This window comes from Camelina sativa, chromosome 11, assembly GCF_030686135.1.
Source record: "Camelina sativa cultivar CO46 ecotype springtype chromosome 11, ASM3068613v1".
Classification (NCBI taxonomy): domain Eukaryota; kingdom Viridiplantae; phylum Streptophyta; class Magnoliopsida; order Brassicales; family Brassicaceae; genus Camelina; species Camelina sativa.
The window spans coordinates 3,459,773-3,478,272 of NC_141890.1; the positions used below are offsets into that span (position 1 = coordinate 3,459,773).

An 18,500-nucleotide genomic window follows, 5' to 3' on the forward strand; every position below is an offset into this window, starting at 1 on the left:
ATGTGACATAATATAACTGAAACCCCCGCTGCTTATTTCACTATATATTTTATACAAAATCAAATTCCAGTGTATCAAATGCCAAAGCCAAGACAGAGTTTTGAATGTGTTACACAAGCTCAAAGAAATTGTTTGAAAAAACAATTGAGATGATTCTTCAAAGTATCAATACCCTAATAAACCCTCTCAAGAATGAAGAAGACCCGGAATTATCGCTAAGAGTGAAAAGTAAAAAACAAAACAGACTAATCTCTGCAAAAATCACGATATCTTGACTCAATACGCCTTATTTAAGAGCTTTCCTTCCATCTTGTTTTCTCATGTGGCTGCTTTGTTTCCTCTTTTGGTTCCCATTTGACATTTTTGTCTTTTCGGTTCGAGAAGAATCTGTACCTCAGAAGTAAAGAGTTAGTCATGACACCGAGAGAGCTTACACCCATGAGAGCCCCTGCCATTGATGGAGTCAACATGGTTCCAGTCAATGGTAGCAACACTCCCGCCGCAATTGGGATTCCTACCTACATAGTTTTTAGATAAATAGAACATAAGACAATATTAACTCATTAGATATTCACAATTTACTCAGCAATGAAATTAAGACATGAAAAATGCAGAACAACTTACAATGTTGTATCCAAACGCCCACCAAAGATTTTGCTTCACAGTCTTCATGGTTTGCCGACTTAGCTCCATTGCATCAAGCAACTGCATGTAAATCATGTAAATACTCACTACATGTGTCCAAATTCACGTAGGCCAAAAGGAAACATCTAAAACCCTTGATTCAGTAAGAAATTGCAGTTTTCTATGACCAGCAATTTTACGCATCAATGAAAAATCTATACAACTAGATGAAGATGCATAATGACAAGTCTACAAGTCTTAAACATGTTCTAAGTTTCATCAGAAGTAAACTTCAGTTTGTAGTTGGATTACATCACTACTGTTAGATACACTAGTTTTTTGTATCTTCCTGAAATTAAAATTAAATCAAGCTAAATTGATTTGCACTAATAGCATATATCGGATCAAAACGGCAGTGACTATCTAACTTAATGTAGAAATCAGTCGGAGCTCTCACTTTATAGCACAAATGAAAAAAGTACAAATGCTGTGGGGATAATATGAGAAACCTGTGTTAATCGATTTCCCATCAAGACAATGGGAGACACCTCACTGGCCGCTCCTGCACCACCACCCATGGCCACTCCAACATCAGATGATGCCAGAGCAGCAGCATCGTTTATTCCATCACCCACCATGGCAACAATCTTCTTATTTTTTTGAAGTTCATTGATAAAGTTCTTCTTCTCTGCTGGTTTAACTCCTGCTATAACCTGTATAACAAATTAGATCATGCATTTTGAAGGGAATGAGGAGATTGCAGGAACTTTATCTGAGTATCTGACTAATGAAAGTCAGTAGGACCAAATTTTAATTTGTTCAAAACGAGGGTTCTGCCTACAGCTCAATCACTGATTTACAGAGATGACTTTCTAATCTTTGGTAAATTCTCGCCAAATACCACCTTTTAGCAAACCATGCATGCCAAAACTCCTAAACAAGTTTTTTTCAATCCATGTAAGAATATAAGAACATACCCGTTCTTGATTAATTCCTACGACAGAAGCTACATAATTGGCAGCGTTCCTCTTGTCACCAGACAGCATGTACACATCAATTCCCTGGCGAGTCAAATTCTCAACAACTTGAGCAGCATCTTCCCTGATTTTATCTTCAAAACGGATGACTGCAGCAAGTGTATTATCCACCCCAATGTACACAACAGACTGGTTGTTAAATTCATGCTCTTCTAATGCATGCAATGAGCTCCCAGTGGCTCCATGTCTGCATAGCGCAAGAGTAAATTAAAAAGAGAGCTTCTGTCTTTTTACAGTTCAAAAACCTGCAACTTCCTTATGTTTATCATGTATTATTTATTAACTGTTCAGCTTCACATGCCCCACAAATACTTATAGTTAGATAGGTATGTACAATCCAATGGAGGAAAAAAGAATATATGTGTAATCTTGATTTGTGGCCAGGCAGCATTAGTAGGTGAAAATTGTGACAGCAACGACCACATCATCAACAAAAAAATGCATAAATGGCGATACAAATATAAATTATACTAACATGAAATATATATGAGACTACAATGGTTACTTATCAGGAGCCAGATCACACCTAAATTAGATAATAAACCACTTATACAAAGGATGAACGTATAATACCTCTGAACCCACTCTAGGGTCCCAACTGTAACCCTCTTATTATTGACAATAGCAACAGCACCAGACCCTGGTTCTTCAGTAAATGTTCCCTCCTCTGCCTGCAGTGATGGAGTTCATTAACTTCATCGAACTAGGGAAATAAATATTATTTACAGTGTTACCTTCATAGTTTGACAATTACGAGTCCGGGCTGCTTTTATAATCGCTTTCCCTACAGGGTGAGTAGTGTTTGATTCAACAGCAGCTGCTAACATCAAAACCTCAAATTCTGACCAAGTATCATTCAAATTGTCTCTGCATAAGAACATGAGGAGTCAGATGTTTTCACAAAACACAGAAGTATGTGGAAATTTCAAGAAACAAAAACTAATTTGAAACAGTACAAGGCATTAACAATTATTATTTAAAACTATCGAAGAGCTGTGCCAAGAAGCATAAAAAAATTTCAACCCTGACAAAGCTTTTAGGCGCAAAATTGGGTATGTAAGAAGCTTCATATAAAAAAGGTAACAATATTTTGTCAGTGAGAGACTTCCTAATGCAACAAGGCGAATATTTGAACACTCTCCATGTTTTGCTAGCCTCTTTTGTTCCCATCCGATTTCCCTCTAAATTTAACCAACTTTCATATTCAAGTAAATTATTGACAGAGCCTTATGCTTTTTACCTTGAAAGCCTAACATAGGTAAGCCACACACAATGGAAAGTCTCTAAGTATCAATACACCCTTGATGAACATGTAGATCACTGAATATTTTGAACCAGTAAAGAGCCTAACCTTGGATCTTCAGGAATAATGACTTCAGTCACAACAGGGTGTCCCTTCGTCAGTGTCCCAGTTTTGTCGAAGACAACAGTATCAACCGAGGAAAACTTTTCAAGAATATCACCACCACGAAGAAGTAATCCTCTTCTTGCTCCTAATGACGTACCAACCTAAGGGATATAATCAAGGTCTTCAACGTCTTACTCTGTCTGATTGATGCAGAAAAACTGTTTATTCAGTAGAAAAATTACCAGCATTGCGGTTGGTGTAGCCAACCCAAGGGCACAAGGACAAGCCACAACCTGGTCCAAATAAAAGTCTGTGAGGCAGCATGATAAACAAAAGATGGAGAAACTCTTTTTAAGCCATCCTTGGTTTGATAAATCTAAATTATTAAGGTTCTAATAGAGTCAAAAGTGAAATACATATCCACTCTAAATTTTTAACTGATATCATGGGGTATTTGCTTTCAAAAACTTTGTTTGCACATGCTTGATCTCATGAAAGTACTAACATTTAAATCGAAAATAAATAAATTTCAAGCATACCAGAACGCTGCAAGATAGTTGAAGGGCCAAAGACATTGGGCTCCCGTTTTGCAATGCAGAAGGAAGAACATGAGCACCAAATAGATTCCAGAATGTAAATGTAGCCGCAGAGAGTGCCATCACTCCATACGTGAAGCGCCCTGCGACCTGTAAGTGCAAAAAAAAAAGAAATCGTTTAGTCCTGGTTAAATCTAAATGTGCAAATTTGCAATTTCAACTCCACGCCATCCAACAAAAAATGTCTTCTCCTATATAAACCAAGTGATAGTAGGAACCCAGCTACTAACACCGCTTCTAAGAGGATATAAGAAGCTGAAAGTTACGACACTATATGGGCCAAACAAGAAAAGAAAGAAAGCAAACTATGGAAATTTCAATCTATTCATATTAGTTCAAAATTAGAACAAAGGTACAGTAGACTCCATAAATTTACAGTGATCAAGGAATAAGAAGACGTCTCAGTCCCATTAATTAGGAATCACCCATAGACACATGATTGCCATAAGAAAACTAGTATCTATTGTTGTCCCAACAATTTTAATGATATCTACAAAGGAAATCCACAAGATAGTATCTCGCTGAAAATACAATACAAATTGGTTTCTAAATCAAATATCTATCCAGTAACGGGAAACTCAGTGACAAGTTTGTCAAATTGCCATGTCTATGGAAAATTGGAAATACTTAATTTTTTCTATGCTCCACAACATTACACGGGAAATCAAGGTAAACCCAAATTGGTATTAATAAAGCACTAGGAAAGAGAGGAAAGACCTTGTCAACCAACTGCTGTACTGGGGCTTCTCTACTCTGAGCCTCTTCAACCAGACGAATAATGTCCCCAACTGCAGTTTCACCTCCTGATCTATGCACTTCGACAGTGAGAGTTCCATTCAGGTTTATAGATCCTGCTGCGACTTGACTCTAGCCAAAAGATTTTTTTCACAAAACAAATTTGAGTTATATCTACAAAATAAATTTGAAACTTATAATATGTCCAAAGGAGTGTCAACCCAAAAAGTCGTGCTGCCAATATCCTCATCTATCTCAGGCTACACTAGATAAAGATAGGGGTGGAATAGAAACTTACCCCTGGCTCTTTTGTCACTGGCAATGGTTCGCCTGTAAAACTTGACTCATCAATGGCGCTTCTACCCGACTTGACAACACCATCTGCTGGAACTCGGTCCTGGGTAAATAAGGAGAACATAACCCACGCGTCAATGAAAAGGGCACACAAAGAATAACATTAAAAAGAAGATATTTATCCTCCATATAGTTGGCAAAAGAATAAATGAGTATATCCCTTCCAGTTAAATAATCTAAATGGGAAACAACAACATACTATGCATAATAATGAAAATCTCTCTTCTTACTCCTGGTAGTATGACGACTAGATCACCGACAGAAAGACTATTACAAGGAACTTCAACAGTTGAATTTTGCTGATCTTCATCAAGCAGAAGGCGAGCTTTTGAAGGCAAAACACTCAGAAGGCCAGTCATATCACTGGTGGCTTTTATTTTAGCTCGCTGTTCAAGATTCCTTCCCAGCAATACAAAAGCTATTAACATAACTGGTTCCTCAAAAAACATCTTCCAACCCTGAATGTCAAAACAGTTTTACAGGTATATAATATCAGCCATCAATCGCAAGGACGAATACTCCTAGCTTACAGGGAAAACGTATAAGTTTAGATCAACGCTTTGTTCAGCATTAAATAAAAATTTCATTAGTGTTAACCCGTAAAGAAATTTCATTAACCACAACAAAACTTATTTCCTCGGGAAAGTAGAGGGTGCGAGGGAAAGGATAGTTTATTTACCAATTTTGGAATCATGGCTGCCAGTGAGCTAACAGAAAACGATGACAACGCCCCAAGACCAACTAGCGTGTTCATGTTAGGAGAACCCTTTAAAAGGCTCTTGACACCATCAAGTACTAGCTTGCGCCCAGGACCAAGCAACGTAATCAAACATAAAGACACATGGAACCCCGTTGAATGGATTGCATGAATCCAAGGAGCATTAACACCTAGAAAGTGAGTCAAATGGCCAACTAAGCATACAGCACATAGGGCCCATGAAACAGCAAGCTCGCGGCCTGTAAAACAATCAAGTGATATACAAAACTCAGAAACAAAATATCAATTTCCTGTAACAGTAAATCAAATTTGGGGAAACCATTTACCACTCTCTTTCAAGCGAGCCTGCTTGTCTTTTGTCTTTGTTTCGAAAACTTTGAAGAAATTCTCCGTCACCAAATCTGGAACAAAGATAGATACTTAATGCTCATACCAAGAAAGACAACTGTAAAATACAATGACCCAGAAAAGCAAGGGCATCCAGAATCTTTCTGCTACTGATAAGCAGACATCCCTAAGACTTACCATATAAAGAACGAAACAACACTTTAAGATAGGATAGCTAAAGAAACTAATTACAGAAGAACAAAGAAAAGAGTTCTTGACTAATTAATCCATCCCCTAGTCAAGCTAAAATGATGTGTCAAGTAGATAGAGTTACGAAATCCATTACTGAATGAAGGTCTGCCATCAAAACATACATCCAATGAGTAGTATAAAAGTTTATAGCTTTCAATGGATCCTTTTGAAAAATTGACAATTATAGAACAAGGTCATCACTACAGAGAAATGCTGTCTGGTAGAAAAGGGATGTCATAAATGAAAAACATAAAATAAGTACACGGCCTTAGGATCATCAATTTATCACAAGGACTGACAACAAATTCTATATAATTGGAACCACTAGCGCCAGAAATTTATGTTACAATCCATTCTCCATTAGCAGCTGCTTTTAATCATCTGTTAAAGGAGAAGTGATCAAGTTAGTACACTTAGAACTAGTCCACAATAAACTAAAAATCAACAATTGAAAAATTCAAATTCCTTCGAACAAAGAACATACCATACCGATAATGATTGCTGCTGGAGAAATCTTTTGTACTATCAAGGTGCAAACTCTCCTGCAATATCTTCAGGAACATCCCCTACCCCACAATTATCCACCGGATTTGCAAAAAGATGATGAGTTTTTATATTTACTTCCAGTCAACTAGCATTACTGAAGCACTAAAACTTATGGCACTATATTTTAAAACAACATACATCCCAATATAATCCTATTGGAGGAAAATTTGGGAGAAAATTTCGGCACACTATAACCATTTAGCTACCTGTATTATCCCAATATAATCCTATTCCTAGACACTAAACTATGAAAAATTTCAGAAAAGCTTTAAACACAAAATAAGATAGTATGCAGTAACTGCACGTCAAAGAAACAAACAAGAGCTGCAACACTGAGTTTACAAAAAGGATCTAAACAAGCTTATAAGGAAAATAGTGATTATGATCCCCTCCACCTTTGCGAAGGGTATAATAATCCCTACTTTCAGCAAAAAAAAAAAAAAAAAGAACATCAAAAAAGATATTAGGAGTCACACCTCGAGGAGTAGACTGAAACCCGCAATTGGTCAGATGGTTTGCAAGCGTCTCTCCTAAACTCTTTTGCCAGTCAGGTACACTTTTAGCTTCCGGTACAGGCCACACAATTGCTGTCTCAGTGGTGAGATTAACACTAGCAGAAGCAACTTGAGGCTATACATCAAAGAAAAGGAAACAAAACAAGAGAGTTTTTAATAAATTGGGCAACCATACTCTGTCAGACAAGAACAGACCACCAATTTGGTCTGGCTGAGAAAAGCAACCCAGGAGAGGAAGAAGAGAAAAAAAAGTAAAAAACTTCACACTTACTTGGCTTTCCAGTATCTTCTTCACACTTGCAGAACAACCTCCACATGTCATTCCCTTCAAATAGAGTAGAACATCAATGTCAGCAACACAATAACAGTATTGGATCGAATTCGAAATCATGAAGAATAGAGAAAAAAAAACGAGAGCACATACTCCAACATCGAGAATAATGATATCGGACGAAGGAAGGGAGACACCATCACTTGCTGCAGCACCCAATTTCGACTTGGAATCACCACTCTCAGATCCCCCGCCACCTCCGCCGCCACTTCCACCGTTATACCCACCGAACCCTGCACCGCCGCCGCCGCCACTCGAAATACTCCTGAAAGATGGCGATGAGCTCGACAAACACTGCAAACGGCGTCGGATAACCGGCAAAACAGCAGCTCCCAAGCTTCTCAATGCTGAATTAGACGAGGTAAGCCTACTACCATGAAACCCACCAAGACGGCGCACGGCGGGAGAACAACGAGCGAGAAATAGAGGATGGAGGTGTCTGGCGCCGGATAAATGACGGTTAAGAGCTTTAGAAAGAGTGAGGAGAGGTAACGAAGGACCACCACTAGTTCTAGCCATCGTTGTGGCCGTGACGGTGGATAGAGCTGAGAATGAAGAGTCCATTGAAGTGGTGGCTCCGTAATCTCAATCCCTCGAATCCCGTTTTATTTTCTCTGTGTAAACGAGTGGTGTCCACGTGTTAAATCGCTTTCAGAGTTTTCTAATCTTCTTCATCATACAACTTTTGGTTTGTCAAACGGTTCGAAGTATGTCGAATGAGTCAAAACAATTACAGAACGAAAGGAACATACTTTTCGTGGTAACAGTCTAACAGTCACAAAGTTTACACCTTTCCATTTTTTTCTTACGAACTGATTTAATGAGTTTATTAAGTCGACCACTCACGATATTTTAAACAAGTAAAGCGTAATGAAACAAAGCATAGCCCCAACATACAAACAACAATGTTTCACTTTGGTACATAAACTCGATTACTGAAAACTTAGCAACTTAGTATAGAGCCTCTCTATACACACGCATATCCCTAACTCGGACAAAGTATTGTCTTATCCTCTAGACTCCAATAGATGATAGGTGGTTTCCGGAACCGAGCCTTCTCTTTCGCAGACGCTCTGCAATGATGAACGCAAGCTCAAGAGACTGAGAAGCGTTGAGCCTTGGGTCACAGTGAGTGTGGTAACGCGAGCTTAGGTCGTTGTAAGTGATGGTGCGTGACCCTCCGACACATTCTGTCACGTTTTGTCCCGTCATTTCTAAATGAACCCCACCAGGGAAGCTCCCTTCTTGATCATGCACGTCAAAGAACGCTCTCAATTCAGCCTGATACACACCGCGAAATTCAATTCATTTGATGTCAAATACATGAATCATATACGATTATAATTAAAGTCAAAAGATGAAGTAAGTAGGAACGTTACCCTGATTGCATCGAAAGAACGAGTTTTTAGCCCACTTGGAGCCATGATTGTGTTTCCGTGCATTGGATCACTAACCCAAGTCACAATCTGACCAGCTCCACGTACTGCTCTGATCAAGTGAGGAAGCTTAACACGCATATTCTCAGCTCCCATTCTCACTATAACTGTAATCCTTCCAGGCTTGTTCTGAGGGTTTAGTATCTCTATCAGCTTAACCAGTTCACTAGGGACCATTTTATCACTCACCTACATCAAAGTACACCAATCACCATCTGACAATTTCTCATACAAAAATCCATTGTACTGAGGCAATTGATAATCCTAAAGAGCACAGTTCTAATGATCACGAACCTTGATTCCAAGAGGGTTAGCTATTCCCCTCAGAAACTCAACATGAGCACCATCAAGTTGGCGAGTTCGTTCTCCAACCCAAACCATGTGCGCAGAACAATCATAGTAAAGCCCGGATGTTGAATCTTCTCTAGTGAGCGCTTGCTCATAAGGCAACAGTAAGCACTCGTGGGATGTCCAAAACTCAGTAGTAGTCATGATTGGGTGAGCATTGGTAAGTCCAGCTGCACCCATGAATCCTAAAGCCTCATCAACTCTATTGGCCAATTCACGGTACCTGTTTTAGTCACAACAAGTAGTTGTAAGAAACTGTTTCTGACTTAAGAAAACCTCATCTACTTTGATTTAACATCATAACATAAACAAAGAGAGAAGTTAACGAACCTGTCACCCTGTTCACTATGCTGGGTGAAATCAAGATTCCACTGGCTAACTCTCTGCATAGCTGCATAACCTCCAGTTGCAAATGCTCTCAATAGATTCAACGTAGCCACAGATTGTGTATACGCTCTAACCATCCTATGAGGATCAGGGATCCTCGATTTCTCATCAAAAGCATCACCATTTATATTATCTCCTCTGTAACTCGGCAGCTTCACGCCATCTTTCTCCTCGAATGGATCTGATCTCGGCTTCGCAAACTGACCAGCCATTCTTCCCACCTGGATATTTATAAAACCAACAAATTCATAAACCGAACTCAAAACATATAGAACAATTGGAGTCTTGAGCAAATAAAAAATCGACCTTGAAAACTGGTAACTGGCCACCGAACATGAGAACAACACCCATCTGGAGAAGAACCCTAAAGGTATCTCTAATGTTATTAGCGTTGAACTCCTTGAAACTCTCAGCACAATCACCACCTTGGAGCATAAAGGCCTGACCCATAGCCGCTAGTCCAAGCTTCTCCTCCAGTTTCCTCGCCTCACCAGCGAAAACTATAGGAGGAAAAGACGAAAGCGTCTGTATAACCGAGTCGAGATCCTTCTGATCTGGATATTCCGGCAATTGCAAAGCTTTCATTGATTTCCAACTGTCTAGACTCCATTTAGCCGAGGCAGAGGCTGATTGAGCGTTAGATTTCTTGGGGTCAGTCGAATGAACGGCGAAAACAGGGGAGAAAGAGATCGGACGGCGAGGAGCGTGGCGGTAAGGTAAGAACGACTTCGTCGTGAGAGGAGAAGACGCGTTTAGAGTCACCATCTCTGAAGGAAACGACTTGCTGTGGGATTTGATTGACGACTGGTTCGGCCACAGGATAGAACAGAGCCAAAATAAAAGAGATGACTTTTATAGCCAATTATTAAAAACAAACTATAGCCACATGTATGTGTGAATCGAACGAACACACCTGACTGAAACAGAGGGTTACCACTAACGTCACCCAATTATCATCTTCAAGTGCTCTCCATCGTCTAAAACCACCTGTGACACTGTTCTTGTTGTGTTGTTGTTAGAGACAGACTTCAATGTTTTAAGTTATGGCTGATCACTTGATATTTTCTCTCCAAGCTCCTACTTTTCTGATTTTTCCTTCTCTTCACCGTCCATGGGGTTTCTTCCGGAGACTTCCCGGTGGAGTTAAGTTCTCCGTTACGGAGTTCCGATTGTCCTCTCAACTACAGTTGGCTAAGTCCGTTTCACATTCACAGTCTTCAGCTTCCTCTTCTTCTCCATGCCCACCGGAGAATTCTGCTCCGGAGAAGTTCGATCTCGTGTCCACCACTCGTAAGTCTTCGTGTTTCCATCTTCTTTTCTTGTTCTCTCTTCCTTCCTGAAACTAGTCTAGTATCTTCGGCAAAGTTTTGTGCTTTACTTTATTTCCCTAATTTTTGAAGTGTCTGAAGCCTCAATTACGAGATTATCACAAGTTTTACTTCGAATTTGAGTATCAAACATAAGATCTTGCTTAGTTTCTAAATGTCTGATGATGATTGCTTCCGATGCTAAGAAATAACTGTGTGATAAAAAAATTATTTAATTAGAAATCTGAGCTATGCTTTTGGATCTGCAGAGCTTAAGGATGGAAGTTATGTCTTCCGGTTTGGGGATGCAAGTGAAATTGAGAAATATCTCGAGGCTGAAGAAAAAGCGAGATGCGTAGAAGAAGTAGAGAAGAAGCAACATGCGAATATAGCAGAAACAACCAGTGAAGTTTCAAGGAAACAAGGGGTAAAAGATCTTGATCGTGTTCCTGTATTGAAGGAAAAATCTGATGCGAAGAAGAAATTGGTCGGTTCTAATATCGAAACAAGTTCTGAGAAAGATGAAAGAGCTGCTCCTTCCGATCTTAGCAATGTCATCAAAATTAAGGATCGTAAAAGGGTTCGTGCTCCTACTAAGAAGAAAAGAGAAACTTTAACTTCGGTGAATGTATCAAGGAGCCAAGAAGATAAAGTTGAAGCCAGACTTGCTAGTGTGTCCAATCTGAGCTCCGTAGCTAGTGTAACAGAAGCTATTCCTACTAGCTCTACTGAAGAAAATGTAGTTGTTTCTGAGGAATCTGAGCCAGTTAATGAGAATGAAATCACGGTTGAGTCATATAATGTGGAGCCTCTTTCTTCTCAAGTCATGGAGAAAGCTTCAGTCAATAAAATAGGAGACCGTGAGACAAATGGTTATCAACAAATCACTGAGAATCGTATGGAGGTTCAAACAAGACCGAGATCATCTACTTCACAACATGGCTCACAGTCCCATGGTATTGAGGAAGTTGTGACTGTATCCACCATCGAAATTGATGACAATTTGGCTGTGAGGGAAAAGCCTATGAAAACTATTGAAGCTGAGGAGAATCTTGTAGTTGAACCAACAGCTACAGCTGCTGTGTTTCCTGATGAACTCATATCAGCTCCAGAAGCAACACCTTGCAGCGTTGATGAGATCGCTCAAAAGCCTGTAATGGACACGTCTGAGGAAAACCGTATGAAAAATTTTGAAGTTGAGGAAGGGAATTTAGCTGAACCTGGCTCACAGTCCCAGGATCTTGAGGAAGTTTCGCCTGTATACGCCATCGGAATTGATGACAATTTGGATGTGAGGGAAAATCCTGTGAAAAATATTGAAGCTGAGGAGAATCTTGTAGTTGAACCAACAGCTACAGCTGCTGTGTTTCCTGATGAACTCATTTCAACTTCAGAAGCAACACATTGTAGCGTTGATGAGATCGCTCAAAAGCCTGTAATTGATACTTCTGAGGAAAACCCTGTGAAAACTTTTGAACCGGAGGAGAATATTTTAGTTGAACCAGAAGCAACACATCCCAGCGTTGATGAGATCGCTGAAAAGCCTGTAGTTGATACGTCTGAGGTGGTGAGTCCTTACTCTAAACCATTAAGTAGTTTTAACAGTGTAGGAGGAAGGAGACATCAGAGAGTGTTGTTAAACAGAATATAGTGCCACCACTCTAATTACTTATCATATATGAAGGAAAATGATGGAGAAAATGTGGCTTCAACCATAGAAGATGAAATAACTGTGAAGGACGCAATAATTGATAATGGTAGCATATCTAAAACCGCCGATGAAACAGAAGGGGAAGATCTCCAAGTTCCTGCACCTGAAAGGGCCACTCTTGAACCAATTGAAGTGACTTCTGGCAGGTTAGTAAGTCATATATTTTACTCTTGTGTTAAACAAACTGGACTATTGTCTTGCATAGATACAGCTACATGTATCTATGTATATTTTTATACCGGGCTAGGAATCATACTGCATGCTTGTTTTGTTTTGGTTGGATGTTTGACATCTAAACAGGGAAGAGCTTCTGTCCAAAGAATTTTACTTGGATTCTGGTTTGGCTTCACTCCAAAGGCCCTATAAGGTACCTGTGATCCTTTTCTGTTTAGTATAAACTAAAAGTAGGGAGATTTGTTGAAATGCTAAATTATTAACACTCCATTATATAGTATACTACAAGGATATCTCAAGATCTTTCATATCTTAATCACATTCTCATTTCCCGCCACCTCAAAAACGTCATTTTTAACATTCTGACAATTTTTGAAATTTTAAGTCCTTATAATTATGTTATGTGGATAATAATTTAGAAATAGTGATGTCCAGGCTTTGGCAGGTCGGGAAGATGCTTATTTTACCGTTCACCACAACTGGATAGGTATTGCTGATGGAGTCTCTCAGTGGTCATTTGAAGGTACATTTAAGTATTTTTCACATAGCTTTCCAAAGTTTCGCAGAAACTCACTCACGTGTATAATTTTCTTGTCGAATATATGTTTGGTTCATATTCAGGAATCAATAAGGGAATGTATTCTCAAGAACTCATGAGCAACTGTCAGAAGATTATTTCTGATGAAACTGCTAAGATGACTGACCCAGTTCAAGTTCTCCATAGAAGTGTCAATGAGACTAAGTCCTCTGGATCATCGACAGCCTTAATTGCTCATCTTGACAATAATGTGAGACTTGGTCGCTAACAATATATGTTACATTGGAAATCCTTTTGAGTCAGAGGCAGTCTGTGATCATGTAAAATTATTTTGTAGGAACTCCACATTGCCAATATCGGAGATACAGGATTCATGGTTATTAGGGACGGCATAGTATTGCAGAAGTCGTCTCCAATGTTTCATCATTTTTGTTTTCCCTTACATATTACGCAAGGCTGTGATGTCCTAAACCTTGCAGAGGTACGATGGTTTTACTACTTAAGCAATGAAATCTTTACAGTCTTGAGACTTGAATGGTTCATGTAAACCAGAATATGTGCTCTTGCTTTACGCAATGTCGCAATGTGCAGGTTTACAATGTGAAACTGGATGAGGGCGATGTTGTCATCGCAGCAACTGATGGACTCTTTGACAATTTGTACGAGAAAGAACTAGTTTCAATAGTTTGCGGGTCACTGGAGCAGAGTTTGGAACCTCAGGTGCTCAATGTCTTGAATTCTTACTCTATTTTGGTTGGCCTAGTAGTTTTGGGTCTTATTATCAAATTGGTTTTGAGTAACCTATATATTCTTACATCAATGTTGGTGGATTTTTATTAACAGGAAATAGCAGAGTTAGTGGCTGCAAAGGCACAAGAGGTGGGAGGATCAGAAACAGAGAGAACACCGTTTGCAGACGCAGCTAAAGAAGAAGGATATGATGGACACAAAGGTGGTAAACTTGATGCTGTTACTGTCATCGTTTCATTCGTAAAAACTGTCTCTACTTAAAATATACATCCTCCTCAGCGACTGTAAGATGTAAATAATGAAGAGAGAGAGAGATACCCAGACAACATCATTCTAGTTTTTACAATATTTATTGAAACGATGTAAAATCTAAACCAATCATGTGAGCCGGATCAGTTTAGGATCCGACCCGATATCCAGTTTCCAACCCAAACCTAGTAAACAGAGTGATGCTGAACCCTGACTCGAGCCACTCAGACCAAAGAAAGGATGAAGCTTTTTCTGAGGAATGCTTCTTCAATAACCTTAAACCCTAAGAGCAAACTAGCGAGTACGATTCTTCCTTCAATCCTCGTAAAACACTTTTCTCAATCCACCACCATTCCCAAGAAACAGGATCGAGTTCGTGATCATGGCTACGACAATTACATGGAAGTCGAGAAAAAGATCCGTAAAGTCATCAAATTTCACAGCTTGATCCTCTCACAACCAAACAACACCATCGCTATCTCTCTCCTAGACACGCTAGCTCGCCGTCTAGGTCTCGGGTTCAAGCAACACGAGCCAGGCGCTTTCCTCCTCAAATTCCCACACGTATTCGAGATATACGAGCACCCAGTTCAAAGAATCCTCTACTGTCGATTAACCCGAAAGGCTTTGGATCAAATCCGCGACGAGCACGAAGCTCTTCTCTCCCAAATACCCGACGCCGTGACCCGGTTGAGAAAACTCGTTATGATGTCGAATACGGGTCGGATCCGTCTTGAGCATGTAAGGATCGCTCGGACTGAGTTTGGTCTCCCTGAAGATTTCGAGTACTCTGTGATTCTGAAACATCCAGAGTTCTTTAGGCTCATTGATGCTGAAGAGACTCGAGATAAGTACATTGAGATTGTGGAGAAAGATCCTAGTTTATCGATTTGTGCGATTGAGAGAGTTAGAGAGATTGAGTATAGAACAAAAGGTATTGATGCAGAGGATGTTAGATTCTCCTTCGTTGTGAATTTTCCTCCTGGTTTCAAGATTGGTAAGTATTTTCGAATTGCTGTTTGGAAATGGCAGAGACTTCCTTATTGGTCACCGTATGAGGATATATCTGGTTACGATTTGAGATCGATGGAAGCTCAGAATAGGTTAGAGAAGAGAGCTGTTGCTTGTATCCATGAGTTGTTGTCTTTGACTGTTGAGAAGAAGATCACGCTTGAGAGAATTGCTCATTTTAGGAATGTTATGAATTTGCCTAAGAAGTTGAAAGAGTTTCTTCTGCAGCATCAGGGGATATTTTACATATCGACTCGTGGGAATTACGGGAAGCTACATACGGTGTTTTTAAGAGAGGCGTATAAGAGAGGGGAATTGGTTGATCCAAATGATGTGTATTTAGCTAGGAGGAGATTAGCTGAGCTTGTGTTGATGAGTCCTAGAAAGGCTAAGGTTGATGCTGAGTTGGTTAGCTACAGAAACGGATTGGATGATGAAGATGATATCGAATGAACATACGAGTTTCTTGATTGTTGTTTTATCTACACTCTCATTCTCTGGGCATTATGGTAAGATCTTTATTTAACTATAGCTTTTCCTCTGATGGGTTGATAGCCTAATGAAAATGTTGTTGAGCTTTGAAATTTATCATCTTCTTCTCTTCTAATAGCAGATTTGGACTGATGATGATGATGATGATGATGATGATGGTGATGGTGATGATGATGAAATGATGGTTGTGAAAAGATGCTTCTTCACTAGGATGGATAAATGATTGTGAAGCTCACTCATTGTTCTGTGACAATTTGAATCGAAGAAGAAAGATGCCAACAAGATTGCTTACTTCAGCTGCAAGATATACTTTGGCTCTACTCTTTCTCATCAGCATTATTCCTTATCTCGATTCTTGATTTTGGCAGATACTGGTTCTGGAATATTTTTTGCCTCAAGTCTCCTGTGGTTTAAGCCAAGAATCCTTATTACCTGTCTCTACTTGTTGCAAACCAAATAAAAAAGGTTTCTTTGCTTATGCAAGTACTCCCATAAGCATCAACAAAAAGACAATTCTTTTGTAATAAATATCTTGAACTCGTAAATGTCTTGGCCTTTGTCGTTTTCCATTTTCATCATCACCATCACGTGATTGGCTAATACAGTTAACTACTTTTCTATTTTATTATTTCGCCACAAACCGTGAAAGATGGAGAAAATGAATGTCCGTTTTATGATTGTGTTGATGGTTATGTCTTTGGTTCTGGGTTTTTCGTCGGCAGTTGATTTCAGATGGAGGAAAACAGCTGGATTCTCTGATAGATTTACCAGAGCTGTCTCTTCAGTAGTGTTCCCTGTTCATGGCAACGTTTATCCTCTTGGGTATATATTTCTATTTATATATTTCCAAACTCTTTCAAAAAATTATTGCTTGCCTTTCTCAGTAATGCTCTAAATTTTGTTTTTTTTTGTCCTATACTTTAATTTGGAACAGATATTACAATGTTACTATCCACATAGGACAACCACCACGACCTTATTATCTTGATCTTGATACTGGTAGTGATCTCACTTGGCTCCAATGTGATGCTCCTTGTGTTCGTTGCTTGGAGGTAAGATAATAATTTTTTCATCTTCAATTCTCTTTTTCTCTAGATCCATTGTCATAGTTTCATCTAGCAAATTCACGAAACCGTTTTTGGTTTCAGGCGCCTCATCCACTTTATCAGCCTAGTAGCGATCTTATTCCTTGCAATGATCCACTGTGTAAGGCGTTGCATTTGAATGGTAACCAGAGATGTGAGTCTCCAGAGCAATGTGACTATGAGGTCGAGTATGCTGATGGGGGATCTTCTCTCGGTGTTCTTGTTAGAGATGTCTTCTCTTTGAACTATACAAAGGGTCTCCGGCTCACTCCCCGTCTTGCTCTAGGGTATATATCTATTTCTACAATCTTGGACCGATAATGTTCAAAATGATTTAAGCAATTGTAGTTCCTAGCAAGTCCTCAATAGAGTTTTCTGTGCAACAGATGCGGATACGATCAAATCCCCGGGGCTTCGAGTCATCATCCTCTAGATGGAGTACTAGGACTTGGTAGGGGGAAAGTAAGCATTCTGTCACAGCTTCATAGCCAAGGCTATGTCAAGAATGTTATTGGTCATTGCTTAAGCAGTTTAGGCGGAGGAATCCTCTTTTTTGGCAACGATCTTTATGATTCTTCAAGAGTCTCTTGGACACCAATGTCGCGTGAATACTCGTAATAATATAGCTCTTCTCTTATTTTTTTATCTTTGACCCGGTCACGTTATTCTCTCTTTTTGCTATAATCTTGCAACTTTCTTTCTCAGAAAACACTACTCTCCTGCAATGGGAGGGGAACTTCTATTCGGGGGAAGAACAACGGGACTGAAGAATCTATTAACAGTTTTTGACAGTGGAAGTTCGTACACATACTTTAATTCTAAGGCGTACCAAGCCGTAACATATTTGGTAAGGAACTTGCTGTAACCTTGGAATATAAAGAGCGAAGAGACCAGTTTTTCATCAAGTCTTTTTGTTATTTTTTCCGTAGCTAAAGAGAGAACTTAGTGGAAAACCGTTGAAAGAAGCACGTGATGATCACACACTACCTCTATGCTGGCAAGGACGAAGACCGTTCATGAACATTGAAGAAGTCAAGAAGTATTTCAAACCTCTAGCTCTTAGCTTCAAAACAAGCTGGAGATCAAAATCTCTGTTTGAGATACCCCCAGAAGCTTATCTAATCATTTCTGTAAGCAATTCCTGTATCCTGTTTCCCATCCGTTCCACGATCTTGTGTACATTGCTAAAATAAAGGTTTATTAAAATGTTGCAGATGAAAGGGAATGTATGCTTGGGAATCTTGAATGGCACAGAAATAGGTCTACAGAACTTAAACCTCATCGGTGGTACGTACAGTCTTTAACACTACCATTGGCAATTTCCGGATCTTGAGTTTTCGAAGTAACATATTAATTCCCTTTTCCTCTCTTTGAATCGACAGATATATCAATGCAAGATCAGATGATAATCTACGATAACGAGAAACAATCAATCGGATGGATCCCAGCGGATTGCGATGAACTTGCTTCACTAAAAGCTGCTCAAGTATTTGAATATTGAGACATGTTTTATATAGTTTGGACAAAAAAGCTGATAGTTGTAATTAGACTATGAGACATGTTGTTTATATGCAAGTGTAATACTCCGAGTCCGTGAACCTTCTTCTTTCACTATTTGGTTTAAGTTTT

General features: G+C 39.3%; 5 protein-coding genes across 11 annotated transcripts; 3 read left to right on the top strand and 2 right to left on the bottom strand.

Annotated features, from left to right (window-relative positions):
- Positions 1-13: 13 nt before the first annotated feature.
- On the bottom strand, positions 14-8,183 carry LOC104721462 (copper-transporting ATPase PAA1, chloroplastic). Of its 3 annotated transcripts, XM_087473269.1 has the most exons (17): positions 7,477-8,183; positions 7,324-7,377; positions 7,014-7,167; positions 5,739-5,813; positions 5,374-5,651; positions 4,925-5,152; positions 4,639-4,737; positions 4,323-4,472; positions 3,549-3,695; positions 3,252-3,302; positions 3,013-3,170; positions 2,396-2,528; positions 2,235-2,332; positions 1,602-1,848; positions 1,134-1,337; positions 625-705; positions 14-518 (listed from the first exon to the last, which is right to left on the bottom strand). In XM_087473269.1, the coding sequence occupies exons 1-17, from the start codon at positions 7,945-7,947 to the stop codon at positions 291-293; spliced, it is 2,856 nt and encodes a 951-aa protein (XP_087329395.1). In that variant the 5' UTR covers positions 7,948-8,183; the 3' UTR covers positions 14-290. The 3 variants fall into 3 exon arrangements, with proteins under 3 accessions (XP_087329395.1, XP_087329397.1, XP_087329396.1); XM_087473271.1 differs by lacking the exons at positions 7,014-7,167; positions 7,324-7,377; positions 7,477-8,183 and adding an exon at positions 6,481-6,557 and having other exon boundaries at positions 5,739-6,372; XM_087473270.1 differs by lacking the exons at positions 7,014-7,167; positions 7,324-7,377; positions 7,477-8,183 and adding an exon at positions 6,476-6,557 and having other exon boundaries at positions 5,739-6,372.
- On the bottom strand, positions 8,181-10,370 carry LOC104721465 (phospho-2-dehydro-3-deoxyheptonate aldolase 2, chloroplastic). Its single transcript, XM_010439452.3, has 5 exons — positions 9,861-10,370; positions 9,498-9,775; positions 9,114-9,390; positions 8,763-9,008; positions 8,181-8,664 (listed from the first exon to the last, which is right to left on the bottom strand). Exons 1-5 carry the CDS (start codon positions 10,317-10,319, stop codon positions 8,398-8,400), a joined length of 1,527 nt encoding a protein of 508 aa, XP_010437754.1. The 5' UTR covers positions 10,320-10,370; the 3' UTR covers positions 8,181-8,397.
- LOC104727593 (putative protein phosphatase 2C 62) lies at positions 10,115-14,461 on the top strand. 4 transcript variants are annotated; one of them, XM_087473275.1, is made up of 9 exons: positions 10,115-10,844; positions 11,131-12,428; positions 12,546-12,718; positions 12,873-12,939; positions 13,182-13,269; positions 13,368-13,534; positions 13,622-13,765; positions 13,876-14,004; positions 14,128-14,461. In XM_087473275.1, the coding sequence occupies exons 1-9, from the start codon at positions 10,598-10,600 to the stop codon at positions 14,293-14,295; spliced, it is 2,481 nt and encodes an 826-aa protein (XP_087329401.1). In that variant the 5' UTR covers positions 10,115-10,597; the 3' UTR covers positions 14,296-14,461. The 4 variants fall into 4 exon arrangements, 2 of the variants coding, with proteins under 2 accessions (XP_087329401.1, XP_087329402.1); XR_015571470.1 differs by having other exon boundaries at positions 10,598-10,844; positions 13,172-13,269; XR_015571471.1 differs by having other exon boundaries at positions 10,598-10,844; positions 11,131-12,425; positions 13,172-13,269.
- On the top strand, positions 14,359-16,331 carry LOC104721468 (protein ROOT PRIMORDIUM DEFECTIVE 1). Of its 2 annotated transcripts, none has more exons than XM_010439455.2 (2): positions 14,359-15,803; positions 15,905-16,331. In XM_010439455.2, exon 1 carries the CDS (start codon positions 14,524-14,526, stop codon positions 15,745-15,747), a length of 1,224 nt encoding a protein of 407 aa, XP_010437757.1. In that variant the 5' UTR covers positions 14,359-14,523; the 3' UTR covers positions 15,748-15,803; positions 15,905-16,331. The 2 variants fall into 2 exon arrangements, with proteins under 2 accessions (XP_010437757.1, XP_010437758.1); XM_010439456.2 differs by having other exon boundaries at positions 14,502-15,803; positions 15,908-16,331.
- A 104-nt stretch (positions 16,332-16,435) lies between these two features.
- On the top strand, positions 16,436-18,485 carry LOC104721467 (aspartic proteinase Asp1-like). The gene is made up of 8 exons (XM_010439454.3): positions 16,436-16,608; positions 16,721-16,838; positions 16,935-17,158; positions 17,258-17,485; positions 17,577-17,718; positions 17,801-18,001; positions 18,086-18,158; positions 18,254-18,485. The coding sequence occupies exons 1-8, from the start codon at positions 16,436-16,438 to the stop codon at positions 18,370-18,372; spliced, it is 1,278 nt and encodes a 425-aa protein (XP_010437756.1). The 3' UTR covers positions 18,373-18,485.
- Positions 18,486-18,500: the final 15 nt, after the last annotated feature.

Bases quoted from the DNA above. Each gene is read 5' to 3' on its own strand.
- LOC104721468 (XM_010439455.2), top strand. From the start codon at position 14,524: ATGAAGCTTTTTCTGAGGAATGCTTCTTCAATAACCTTAAACCCTAAG.
- LOC104727593 (XM_087473275.1), top strand. From the start codon at position 10,598: ATGGCTGATCACTTGATATTTTCTCTCCAAGCTCCTACTTTTCTGATT. The intron at 13,535-13,621 runs GTGAGACTTGGT...ATTATTTTGTAG, and splicing joins TTGCTCATCTTGACAATAAT to GAACTCCACATTGCCAATAT. The intron at 13,766-13,875 runs GTACGATGGTTT...CGCAATGTGCAG, and splicing joins ATGTCCTAAACCTTGCAGAG to GTTTACAATGTGAAACTGGA.
- LOC104721462 (XM_087473269.1), bottom strand. From the start codon at position 7,947: ATGGACTCTTCATTCTCAGCTCTATCCACCGTCACGGCCACAACGATG. The intron at 7,168-7,323 runs GTAAGTGTGAAG...TTTGATGTATAG, and splicing joins AGAAGATACTGGAAAGCCAA to CCTCAAGTTGCTTCTGCTAG. The intron at 5,153-5,373 runs GTAAATAAACTA...TTTGACATTCAG, and splicing joins CAGCCATGATTCCAAAATTG to GGTTGGAAGATGTTTTTTGA.
- LOC104721465 (XM_010439452.3), bottom strand. From the start codon at position 10,319: ATGGTGACTCTAAACGCGTCTTCTCCTCTCACGACGAAGTCGTTCTTA. The intron at 9,776-9,860 runs GTCGATTTTTTA...ATAAATATCCAG, and splicing joins GCCAGTTACCAGTTTTCAAG to GTGGGAAGAATGGCTGGTCA. The intron at 9,009-9,113 runs GTTCGTGATCAT...ACTTTGATGTAG, and splicing joins CTAACCCTCTTGGAATCAAG to GTGAGTGATAAAATGGTCCC.
- LOC104721467 (XM_010439454.3), top strand. From the start codon at position 16,436: ATGGAGAAAATGAATGTCCGTTTTATGATTGTGTTGATGGTTATGTCT. The intron at 17,159-17,257 runs GTATATATCTAT...TCTGTGCAACAG, and splicing joins ACTCCCCGTCTTGCTCTAGG to ATGCGGATACGATCAAATCC. The intron at 18,159-18,253 runs GTACGTACAGTC...TTGAATCGACAG, and splicing joins GAACTTAAACCTCATCGGTG to ATATATCAATGCAAGATCAG.